Genomic DNA, 12,697 nt, shown 5'->3' on the forward strand with positions numbered 1-12,697 from the left:
AACATAAGTTACCATGTAATAACATGAAACATTTTATGTTAAAACAAATTATCAAGTTATATCATGAAACTTTTCACATTAAAACCTGATCTAATATAATTATAACAAGAAAAGTTTTTATTTTTATTGTAATAAGTTTGTATGGTGCAGTAACTCAAAAAATATCTTGTTTTAACATGAAAAACAGACAAGACAATAAGCTTATCACGTTATGATCCTGAACAGTTTTTCTTCTGGCGTAGCAGCAAAACACTTTCATAGTTATCCAAACATGCTTTATACTTAAATATCATTTTAAAAATCAATTTTGGACACTAACCCGCCTTTATTGTGAAGGGCTTGTTGCTTCCCGATCCATATATCCCGCCTGATCGATGCCCATGTGCAACTCTCAACAGAGGAAGGAAGTGAGATGACACACTTGTTTAAAACCATTTCTCCTCATCAAAAGTCTCATGTTTACATTTTGAAAATTCCTTATACCCTGCCCACGAAATCTAAAGGAACCTGCATAATAAATTTAAAAACAGATGTTGAACAGAATTTCTATATAAATTTAATTACAGAGCACCTTTTCACAACAGTTCACCCGTAAATTCAAGGTGCAAACAAACCTCGTTTTATAGCATTTCTCAGTTGGCTCAACACATTAGTGACCTGCTATTAGCTCGAATGAGGTAACTGAAGCTCTCCTCCACAGACACTGTGGGGACCCACCACTCCTAAATATTTAGGATGCAGAGGACTAAATTCTGGTAAATATAAAAATGTACTTCGCAATAAAGACATTCTATTCCATTATTGCTAGATAATGGGGGGCTGTTGTAGGGACCCTCTTGGCTGATTGGGTGTGGACATGGTAAGGTCCTGTCGTTACCTTGGGGCATCGTACTCTTCGTCTCGCCACTGCAGGGCCTGCATACCTGGCAGCCCTGCGGATAGCTCTAGATCTAACGGATGCCAAGTCTTCATCTGTGTGGTGGCCAAACATATAGAGAGCTGCGATGATCTTGGATGGATTGTTTTAAAGGCCTTCACCGCAGCCTCTGCTGGGGTTGTGAAAGACGGGTCGCTGCTGACCATGGCTGTCAGCTGTTGGCACATCTCAGCAAATCCTGCTGCAGCAGCCCGATGTAGTACTGGAAAATAATACCAATTATAGTTTAATCAGCAATAATGGCTTGATCCCAAAAAAGATCCAGAATGTTTTGAGAACAGAGTAGTTCTGTTATACCTGCATGAAAGAGTGTGTTTTGGCTGAATACCTTCTTGTTGAGATTCTTCAGCCTCTATCACCACTTCCCAGTTCTGCAACAGCATCTGATTCTGTTGATGAAACCACCCATTCCTTCAACGGCTGCAGAAACTGGACACCAATATTATATTCTAAAAGATGAGGTAATATAATTAAACGATGTTACACCCTCCATCAAGTTCACTGTTGTGTCTTTAATACACTGCTGACGATTTTACGTGAGACTTCTTTTTGGAGCATGCAAAATGTTTTTTCTTACTTTTTTTTTTTTTTTTTTTTTACAGAAAAAAGGCTCTTTGTATTTTACTCTACTACCAGTTCCTTTATACAGTAACTCTGCCTTTATCTCAGCTGCCAGGTGTTCACAGGGCCCAGCACTGCTACCCATGGGACATGTGCCACCCTTCCTCTGACTGTTTAGCTTCTACACATTGGCCTGCTTCGGACTTCTTTAGAGTTAAATACAGTGAATGAATGCATATTGTCATAAAATTTACCAAACTGGTAACTATAAACTGGTTCATAGTTATTTTAACGTTTTATGTTATTCCATTGCAGACATCTGCGTACGCAAACAGGCGATTGTGATGACACATTACACCACCTTAACTACCTCAAATATCAGATTTTGAAGACATGAAAACACCTGGTGCTGCCCAGAACAACCTAAATGTGTTGGTTACAAAAAGACGATGGCCAAAACCAAGGGAAATGACTTTAATTCAACTTAAAACCTAACACGAGCTAAATAACATTCAGTACTAGACTGATCCCACCAAGATGCACCACAGAGCGCAACAGGAAATCATTACTGGCTGTGGCCATCAAACTGTTCAACTCCTCGCTCTGAGCGTCAGACACTCTGAGTCAATAGGAGGACTCTGGATGCTTTGTTTCTCAAATACTGTGCAATAACTATGACAAATGATGTGCAATAACCCATATTTCAACTGTAGCATTATTTATTACACTGTACATATATATATTTCTAGTAGGATGTACATTTCTTATATTTTTATCCTATTTTTATTATTCTTGCTTACATATAGTTTTTATTTTTCTGCATATTTTCTAAGACTTTTGAATGGGAGCAGCTGTAACGCAAGCAATTTCCCCTCGGGGATCAATAAAGTATTTCTGATTCTGATTCTGATTAACCATAAGTTAAGCTACACTGCTAACTAACTTTAGACTAATAATGCCTTTTTTCAACTAAAACAAAGTGAAATAGTTTATGGGCATAAACCAGATAATTTATTGTTATTTTACTGTTTTTCAGCTTCAGTTGAAGCCATATTACTCACAGCTGTTTAAAAAGTATCTTCCGTCGCATCTGTGCGACGTCATCACGTCATGGTGTATGGTTTTACGTAGCTCCTCGCACTTTCGACAGATCGCATTTGTTTTTAAATCTTATTTTATCACATTAGCAGCGTGTGGAAAATCAAACACTGTCCCGACTGATATACAAGGTGAAACAGCCTTTTGTTTGCTATGAAAATTACGTCTTCAATATATCTATTCTTATTTTTTTCGCGAAAATACGACCGGCTACAGTCATTTAGCTTAGCTGTGAGAGATAACCAGCGAGCTAACATGTGAGCGGTCGAGTCTGTTGGACTGACAGGTACGCTGCCTCACACATGACAAAAACAGTAAGCCGTTACTTTCCCTGAAGAGGAAGGGTAATGATATATTAATATTATTTACGTTAGTCAATTATATTTCAGTTCTAACAGTATTACAACGAAGCTAAAGTTTAGCATGTCCTCTGTCAGCCACTGTCAACACTACAAGCTTCAGTAGACACCAACAGGACACAGAGCAGATTTGGCACAAAATGTCTGCGTGTAAAAGGTTGTTGTACTTCGTAAAGCACAGAAGCTTATGGACGCACGTTCGGAGAAATGTCACAACATGGTCTCCTGTCGGAGCTGCCTTCAACACCAAAACTCACAGGAGGCTGAACCTGGTGGAGAAAAACGGGGTTTGTACCTTTCTTCAATGTGTCTCTTAAGTAATAACACTGCTGCATATGTGCATGCATACAGCCTTAGTGAATCAGTGTAAACAGAAATTGCACCAGTTCGTGGTAAACATGTTATGACATTCCCAGTCTGTGTGACCTCTGGTTACAGGGTTTGTTTGGAGTGCCAGAGCTGAACAGTCCTGCAGGCTTCCAGGTGGCCACCAAGGCAGCTCTCAGGAGCACAGAGCGTCTGCTGGAGAAGGCTTGTTCTTGTCCTCCAGGGGTTGAGACGGTCGAGTCTTTTGACCAGCTCTCAGATGGTTTGTGTAAAGTGGCTGATCTGGTGAGTTGAACGCCCATACGCGTGCCAAAATGTTGCATCATAACTGGCCAAACTGTCATCATTTCATGGATGCCACACACACTGTAAGCTACTGGGTAATATTTAGCAAGTTTCTATGCAGCAGTAGTTAATAAGCACCAGTCTCTTGGTAAAAGCAGTGTACCAGTGATAAGATAATAGAATAGAGCAGAACTTTATTGTCCCACTACCACTAAGGCATGAAATTAATCTTTGTCTCCTGATGATAATAAATGCAGTAAAAACAATACAAAGTACCAAACAAAAATCATCAGTCGTACATGCGCAAAATTAATAAAAATCTCCCCCGACATGGGGCTATTTAAATGTTGTTTTTCCATTATGTTGATTACAAATCATACAAAGGATCCCTTTTATGTCTTCTTGTTTACCAGAGGTGTTCTATAGCAGTGACATTACCTCAGATTCGGAGTGAAGGGGATAATCTAATGATTTTTGTTTATAACCAGCAATTTTCCTGGTTCCTCTAACAACCCTCACAATGATCGGGGTCACATAACCACACTGAGATGACAACACAAAGATGCTCTCTGAAATTAGTCTGTTTTCAATGTACTTTAGATAACATTGATGCATGCATCTGCAGAAAAAACTGATCAAATGGGCTGTAAGCGTGACAGGATGCCTGTGACAATACATCACATTTTTATTACAGTTTTTGTGCATTCCTGACCATAGCATTTAACAATCATTGTTTCTGAACCTGTGCTGCCTCCCTCCGACTCATGTATTTTGCATTGTGTGCTCCTTATGTTCTCTGTAGAGTTAAGTGAAGTGTCGTTTTTATTTCTACAACAGGCAGACTTTGTTAAAGTAGCACATCCAGATCCAGACTTTCGTGAGGCTGCAGAGAAGACCTGCATAGAGATTGGAACAGTTGTGGAGAAGTAAGAGGAAACATATATTGATCTCTACAAACAAACATGTTGTTGCATTACACCACTTAAAACTGGTCATTAAACAACATATTTCTGCTTGCTTCAGTTGAGACACGTCTTGAGTAGTGCTTGATAGATGTTCAGGTTTGTTGGTTGTTTGTTTCAGGCTGAACACTAATGTCGAACTGTGCCAAAGCCTAAAAAGACTGTTGGATAACCCGGAGATTGTGGCTCAGCTGGACCCTGATACGAGGTAATTTTATTTTGTTATTTTATTTAGTAAATGACTCTATGGTAGGTGATGAGACAGCTGTGGATGTACTATTTATTGTTTATCTCTTTCCATAACTAATGATAATAAGTAATGATGATGAGTTATCGATGTAATTCTGCCTTTACAGACGAGTGGCAGAGTTGTTCTTGTTCGACTTTGAAATCAGTGGAATTCATCTAGACGACAAACTGGTGAGATGATGATGTGTGGTTGCTCAATACATTTAAGTTCAATACAATTTACATTATCCTGGAAAAATGCCACCTCAATTTAAAAAAAAAAAAAAAAAAAAGCGTAAGAATGCTTGTAATAAGTATAGTAACTTATCACATATCAATAATAAATAAAGACAACATCAGTAACACATGTTTTACTATATGTTTCTACTGTACTTTGACATATTTACTGAACTTTCTGCCGTTCTCCCTGCAGAGGAAAGAGGCAGTCGCTCTTCACGTAAAGCTGTTGGATCTAAACAACGAGTTTCTGGCCAGTTCTCACATGCCCAACAGAATTGCAAGGTCTGCGATTCCTGAGCATTTACACCTGCACTTTGCAAGTGAAGGAAGCTTCATCCAAGTTGGGGGATTACATGCAGATTCGCCTGATGACTTGGTATGTAGTTACTGGAACATTTCTCCCTTTTGCTCAGCAGGTGGCGCCTTTGCCATGTAACAGATCCCAGGGTTGATGTAAGAGCAGGCAGAAAATGACAGTAGCTTGTTCTGTCCTGAGTAGTAAACAGATCCCTTTTCAAAACGCTAATAAATTGTATTTAAGAGCATTTTCATTAATTAATTATTAGCTCCAGCCTCCTGTCTGCATTTTATGAACAGTGAGCAGTGCTAGTAGCTCTAACAACAGTCCAAATCTATGTTATACAGTTATAAGAACAGGCTTTATTTATTTTAACACATTTATTATACCCTTGATGTTATGATGGTAATGCCAATGTGATTATTAGCATTCTCTCATAATTAAATTAAGGAGCAGTATGATACAGCAATGCATAGTACAAGTCAGTGTACAGTCAAATATAAAACAAAATATAGTTGGCAGAGAAGTCGACAAATGAACATAATGGTTAGTTGCAGCCGTACAAAACATAACAAATGTCAACATGAAAGTAAGAGTAAATTAAGAATTAATTGTCTACATCTGATCATCCAAAGATCTTTCACTGATTAGGAGTGCTCTTGTTCTGCACCTTCGTTGATATGCTGCCTTTTAAATGTCACGCCTCTCTTCTACTTGTAGGTGCGAGAGATTGCCTACAGGATTTACCTCTACCCAAATGCAGATCTGATGGAGTGTCTGGAAGAGCTGCTGAAGTGCAGATACAAATTGGCCAAATTGGTAGGCTACGAGTCGTACGGGCACAGAGCCATGAAGGGAACGATGGCCAAAACACCAGGTTAATACGTCTCCTTGCTTCAGTATCAACGTGGCTATCATTAGTCAGTGCTGTATCTGAATGGTTGCTTGATGGAAAGAGTGTGAAATACATTTCAGTATTTGCTTTGCAATAACTGGTAACCAGATAATCATCATTTTACTGGTTTAATATAAGCTACAAAAATAATTTTACTAAGCTGCTATTTCTCTGCCTTTGGCAACTAGTTTCAGGTGGATTTACATGCTGCAATTTGTCTTTTATTACCCTTTGCAGAGACGGTGATGAGTTTCCTTCAGTTGTTAACAGACAAGCTGGCAGACAGGTAAAGTCTACTCTTAAATGTTTTTGCCAGAAATGTGAAAAAAAACATTTACAGATCCATTATTCTGTTTTGCAATCACAACCTGATTTATGCTTAATATTCTTTTTAAAGACTTCCGTGTCGTTAAAGACCAGATCAGTACTTCCTTTTTATAGTTGAACATAAGTGGCCTGATACTCATATTCTGTGAGCTCGGGATCCCTCAAACAGTCCAAAAATATGCCAGGTGGACCAGAGCCTCTAAAACACCCACAGGTATGAGTGCGAGCCTGTCCAGGGTGTTTCCCTGCTTTCAGCCAAATGCATGCTGGGATAGGCTGTGCCCCCTCTTGACCCTGACTGGAGATAGGTGGGTGAAGACTGGAATGAGTGCCTGGAGTCAGTTAGTTCATAACATGTTTGTATGTTTTCTCACAGAACGGCCAAAGACTTTAAGATGATGAGAAACATGAAGAAAAAGCTCAACCCTCGTAATGCTGTGAGTGATATATATATTTATTTATTTTATTTATTTTTTTACATAAGAGGAAATTGTCCTCGACTGTAACTTCCCTCAATCAGTATTTCATCAGTTTTAATGTTTTAAAAATTGCTTAATTTCTTCTTGTAATTAAGTTGATATCACTTGTAAATAAAATCCTCCCCGTGTGATTTTACAGGAGCTCATGCCGTGGGATCATCCGTACCTCAGTGGCGTCCTGCGTGCTGAAAGGTGAGTAGTTTTTATCTTATGAAACATGTTTTTCAGCTGTTATTTGATAAAACCATTTTGATCAGTATCTTTTGTGGTGGTTTTAGATGTTTGTAATGCCATATTCCACCAAGGTGTTGTTGGGCCCCGGCTCATCCTCAGGTGTCAGATGGTACAAAAGGTGTTAATGGAGAAGCATGGGAGTTGTCTAAGTGTTTCTAAATCAGGACAATATGATCTGGTATGATCGACCTCGCCTGCGTCAGCATATCGCTTTTCATTACAACGGTAGCATTTTTTGTTTATGGCTGAATCCCAGTGTGTTTTAGGGCCAACATAACATCTTACAGCCTTCACAGTGAGTTCCAGTGCATTTTGCAGTTCCTCAAACATTTGACATATCGTTATTTTGTTGTGGTCAAATATTACAAAGGACTGCACATTTTTCTTATCTATTTCACTGGTTGTGATGAGTTGTATAGTTGTGATGGTATTCTCACACCAAATCACTGTGATCAAAAGGTCTTTTCTCTTTTCCCTCATATTGGAAGGATCTTGTTCAATGAGTAAATTAAAATAGCATGTTGATTTCTTTGCTTTAAAACCTGTATTTGCATTAAATACATAACTTGAGGATACCTTGAAAATTGTGACGGACACACACTTTTCTGACGAAATGATGCATTTACAAAAAACAACAGATTATTCAATACACATGTGTAAGTTGCAGCCCTCACCAACAGCTAACCGCTGCTTTTATGTTGTTCTAGTTCAGGGCTGATCTTGTTACTGAAACATTTTAGGCTTTTTTTTTTTTAGACAGATCCAGTTGACAGGTTAAATGAAATGATGGGGGACAACATGCAACAGAGATCCCCAGCTAAACTCAAACCTGGTTGCAATTCATGTTCTGTGCCTCCATCCTGAGGCCACCGGAGCGCCACGTTACTGAAACTCATTTAAACAGTGATCATTTTGTTCCTCCAGCAACTCCATCTGCACAATTCAAGATGCCATAGTCTAAGTTTAGCTGTTATTAGTCCCATTGAGTCTCCGGCTTTATACAAATATCTGTTCTTAATGAACTGCACTTTTCCTTCCAAGCACTCACCAGAGACTAATAACATGACAGGCCAAACGTTCCATAGTTACAAGCAAATCTTTGTCGCAGACATTATAGATCCCTCATGTGTCCTTGGGATTTATCAGCCACCAAACTGTGTGTGCGTGCGTTACCATCTGTTGGTGACTGTTCCCACAGCTTCTGAGGAACAGTGGATCTGTTAGCTTGTCTTCCTCTCTCTCATGCTACCACACATTTCTCTTCTTCTCCTGTTAGTGGTTTGGGGCTCTGCTAGTTGGCAGGCGATCCCAAAAGAAATTGAGGATGCAGTCTGATTGCATTGAAAAGTGGTTTCCTCTGAACTGCTTCTGTTTTCTGCTACACACATGCGCGCGCGCGCACACACACACACATACACACAAACCCCAAAGCTGTTAATCTCTGACAAACACACCAGTCACTATGTCATGCTTTTTCTCTCAATCACTCACTCAATCATTTTCTCTCTATCTCTGCTTCTCCATCAGTAACTGTTTGAACTGGAAAGTGTTCAAACCGTATTGGGGTACAGATTGTGTGTGCGTGCGTGTGTGTGTGTGTGTGTGTGTGTGTGTGTGGTAAACAGAGCAGTGCTCAACAGCAGTCTGTTATTCATCACTGATAATACACTAGATGTGGTGTTCAAGCTAAACAAGCCTTTTGGTTTGGTGCTCTTTATCTAAAGTGCCTTATAGCAGCATGAATGCATCCATCTGAAGCATGGGTGGGCCCAGGACAGGACCACCCTCCTGTCACCCTGAGCTCTGTCAGTTTTATGGCTGCGTCCTACCAGTTGATAACAGTCAGGGGATGTTTAGCCAGACCACTCAGTAGCCTGCATAACAACATCTGCAGCAATAATGTGCTCACTTTAAATAGGGTCTACATTGTCATGCCTCAAAATGAACTGTGTTTGCAGTATGTGTGATACCTTTCTCAGTCCACTTCCAGCAAAGGGGTAAATCTTGAGTCCTATAAGACTTTAGGACACATTTTATTTAGGGGAAAGAAAGGCACATCTTTCGTTACCTGTGACAGTCATTCGAAATGGCTGCCTCCTTCATTCCTTTCTTCTGGTTTGTGTTTTACTCATGGCAGGTACAACATAGAGCCCAGTCTGTACAGTCCGTATTTGTCTCTGGGTGCCTGCATGGAGGGTTTGAACAACCTCTTCTCTGAGCTGTACGGTGTGTCCCTCATGTCCGAACAGCCCAGCGCTGGAGAGGTCTGGAGCGACGACGTCCGCAAACTGGTAATTCTCTCTGATGGTGCAAAATGTCTAGGATTGTCTTGGATCTTTGTGTCCATGAGATGTCAAGGCCTCTTTATGATATGTACTAGGATTTGATGTATGTTTAAACACTGTATGTGTGTTTTAATGTATGTTTATGTCTGTGTGTGTGTTCCCAGGCTGTGGTACACGAGACAGAGGGTATATTGGGATATATCTACTGTGACTTTTTCGTCCGGCCAAATAAACCTCATCAGGTGTGCAAACACGATCTCATCTACAAAGTTTTCTTTACAGGTTCATGTTGGTTTCTCCATTGAAAATAGGACTTTCCATGTTATATGATGACCTTGGTTTGGTGATTGTCTATTTTTCATTCTCAATTCTTTTATTTTCAATTCAGTTTTCAGATCAAAAATGTTTTATTGACATAAAAGACTAAAAGGTTATTAGACAAGTCAAAAATATAAATGACTACATCGATGAATGGTATTGGTAGTTAAATGTTCCCTAATAGCTCTGTTGAGTAATACTTTAATCAGCGAGTTCCCCTTTCAGACGGCTTTTCAAATGTTTGCAAGACCTCAAGGATACACGCAGCATGTTTTAGTGAGTTATGCTGGATTCTCGTTTGTTTACCAGAAAACTCCACAGGGCACCTTTTAGATAATTAAAATGGAGTGTAAAAAGAATGGAAAACTTTGTACTTATTTTATAACTGTCGCAGTATTTTCTTGATATAGTATTGTGTTGTGTAACAACAGCAAACCCTGCCAACACTTTGCCTGTGGTTGAGTCACGTGAGGCTGAGCCATCAACAAACAATTTCAATTCAGCATTGGGGGAACAGTGTATCTTGCAGATCTGGCCTAGAGGAGCAAACTACAGTTATGGCTGCCACACAGTCATGTGGTTCTCCCTCCCTAGCTGTAGGAAGAAGGATAGCAGGATTTAAAATTGTACAACGTTTCACTGTGATATTTAGCAAGTCTAATACAACAGTATTGTATTTTTCCACTACAATAACCTTCAATCAGTTTATTAAAAAAGAAAGAGTTTTATAGTTTACCACCACTCAGTTGATAACACTTGCATTTCCATTAATTATCACCTCCTCCTCCTCCTCCTCCTCCTAGGACTGTCACTTCACCATACGTGGCGGACGCTGGTGCCAGGAAACGGGTCAGTACCAGCTTCCAGTGGTGGTGCTGATGCTGAGTCTCCCCAACCCCACTAAGGCCGCCCCCACCCTACTCACCCCGGGCATGATGGAGAACCTCTTCCACGAGATGGGACACGCCATGCACTCCATGCTGGGACGCACGCGCTACCAGCATGTGACAGGTAAGATAAAAATAATAAAATACCCATAAAACAAGAGATAATGGAGCCGAGGTTGTTCACATTCAGCAGCACCAGCAAAGCAGTTGCAGTCCTCACATATGGTGTGCTCTGTATGTTAAAATAAAGGCTCTGCAGTTCCCAAATGTCACAAGCTAGAATTATGTCGTTTGATACGGAGCTGTAGGTTCTTTGTTACAGTGTGGCGAATTGAAAATAAAGGGTAAATCTGATTGTCAGCCCTGAGGACAACTTCAGATTATCCTTTGCTACCAAGGCTGTCATTCGATACCATTTCACTTGTCAGATAAAGTTGATGGATTTCTTCTGTAGTAATTCGAGATCCCCAAAGTATTTATTTTACACTAATAACAGTATCCATTAACTCAACTTGAGGCTGTTCTTTTAGTGGATGCCATGTTTACACCTGTTTAGACGTGCTAAAGCTCACCACAGTTACATTACGAGTGATTTAACGCTGCCTCGCTTTTCATATGTTGTATTTGATATTACATTTAAACAAATGAGCACTGTCAAAGTGATGTGCAGTACTTGCTGCCTAAAAAGATTAGCTCATTAGAGTTGTGTGCCAGGTCGATGACAGATTCTGGTCAGACTAATTTTTTAATTACACATTTTTTCCTCATATCTAAGCTGTGACATCTCTTCTCTAGGAACCAGATGTGCGACTGACTTTGCTGAAGTCCCCTCCATCCTCATGGAGTACTTTGCCACAGACTACAGAGTCATCAGCCAGTTTGCACGCCATTATGAAACTGGACAGGTACGCACAACCCTCAGAATAAAAGCTAAATGAAGACTATGCACTAAAAAACGTTACTCAATGTTTGTGGGGAGTTATTAGTAATATGAAGACCTTTATTTTTCATTTTAAACTGTGATGTTGTAAATTAAAGGTCTGATGTGTAGGATTTATAGAGATGTATTTGCAGAGATGGAATATAACATTCATAATTATGTTTTTATTGGTGTTTAACACCATAAACTAAGAACTGTTGTGTTTTTGTTACATTAGAAAAGAGCCTTTTTATCTACAGAGACAGCAGTCCTCTTCCATGACATGTTGCACTGCCATGTTTCTACAGTAGCCCAGAATGGACAAACCAGACACTGGCTTTAGAGAGGGCCTTTATTGCTTTTCATGTTTTTGACAGTCCCCGTAGGGGAGGGAGAGACATGTTCTGTCGGTTGCAATCTGCAGCCTCATTGTTAGATGCCACTAAATCCTACACGCTGGACCTTTAAGATTTTGTCACATCAGCTGTTCTCATGTAAAACCTTCTCAGTTCATTCTGTGTGTGTCATTGTCTACTCAGCCTCTGCCTGAGAGTATGGTGGCTCGCCTGTGTGAGTCAAAGAAGGTGTGTGGAGCTGCAGACACCCAGCTGCAGGTACAGTGACCAACCTCATGCACATCATTTACAATTATATCAAAGTATGTTCAAATTCCTTGAGTTCCTTGAAGATAAAACTAAAAAGAAAATTAGCAGATACCCATTAAAAACATCTTGAAAAGTCCAATCTGATTGCTTTAAATGTGTTAATGATGGTAAAAATGGAAATATAGTTTTCATTTAAGTTTGTATTGGCAGGACTGACTCAGTAGCAACTGTGTGTTTAATTGTATTTTTCCTGGGCAGATTTTCTACGCCGTCTTGGATCAGATTTACCACAGCAAACCTCAGAACCGCTCTACCACAGACATCCTGAAGGAGATGCAGCAGAAATTCTACGGCTTGCCTTACACGTCCAATACGGTACATTCCCGACCGTCACGCTGCCTTTGACTTATTTTACTTTAGACGCTGAACCCTGATTACAGTCTCTGAAGTTGA

General features: G+C 39.9%; 1 protein-coding gene and 1 long non-coding RNA gene across 2 annotated transcripts in view; one reads left to right on the forward strand and one right to left on the reverse strand.

Annotated features, from left to right (window-relative positions):
- Positions 1–99: 99 nt before the first annotated feature.
- LOC311256668 lies at positions 100–2,607 on the reverse strand. Its single transcript, XR_014622513.1, has 3 exons — positions 2,560–2,607; positions 1,235–1,326; positions 100–1,139 (listed from the first exon to the last, which is right to left on the reverse strand). It is a non-coding gene; the product is annotated as an uncharacterized lncRNA (long non-coding RNA).
- A 35-nt stretch (positions 2,608–2,642) lies between these two features.
- Positions 2,643–12,697, forward strand: part of LOC311256669 (mitochondrial intermediate peptidase-like) — a 28,112-nt gene continuing 18,057 nt past the window's right edge. Inside the window, exons 1-16 of the mRNA XM_084351916.1 lie at positions 2,643–3,242; positions 3,394–3,567; positions 4,405–4,493; positions 4,651–4,737; positions 4,886–4,949; positions 5,191–5,373; positions 6,016–6,172; positions 6,428–6,476; positions 6,894–6,954; positions 7,136–7,188; positions 9,368–9,521; positions 9,680–9,757; positions 10,637–10,844; positions 11,516–11,625; positions 12,179–12,253; positions 12,503–12,619. Coding sequence (XP_084208042.1) covers positions 3,096–3,242; positions 3,394–3,567; positions 4,405–4,493; positions 4,651–4,737; positions 4,886–4,949; positions 5,191–5,373; positions 6,016–6,172; positions 6,428–6,476; positions 6,894–6,954; positions 7,136–7,188; positions 9,368–9,521; positions 9,680–9,757; positions 10,637–10,844; positions 11,516–11,625; positions 12,179–12,253; positions 12,503–12,619 — 1,806 coding nt within the window. The 5' untranslated portion in view covers positions 2,643–3,095. The remainder of the gene's footprint in view (positions 3,243–3,393; positions 3,568–4,404; positions 4,494–4,650; positions 4,738–4,885; positions 4,950–5,190; positions 5,374–6,015; positions 6,173–6,427; positions 6,477–6,893; positions 6,955–7,135; positions 7,189–9,367; positions 9,522–9,679; positions 9,758–10,636; positions 10,845–11,515; positions 11,626–12,178; positions 12,254–12,502; positions 12,620–12,697) is intronic.

The sequence above is a fragment of the Pagrus pagrus genome, assembly GCF_965226575.1.
Source record: "Pagrus pagrus genome assembly, chromosome: 4".
Taxonomy (NCBI): domain Eukaryota; kingdom Metazoa; phylum Chordata; class Actinopteri; order Spariformes; family Sparidae; genus Pagrus; species Pagrus pagrus.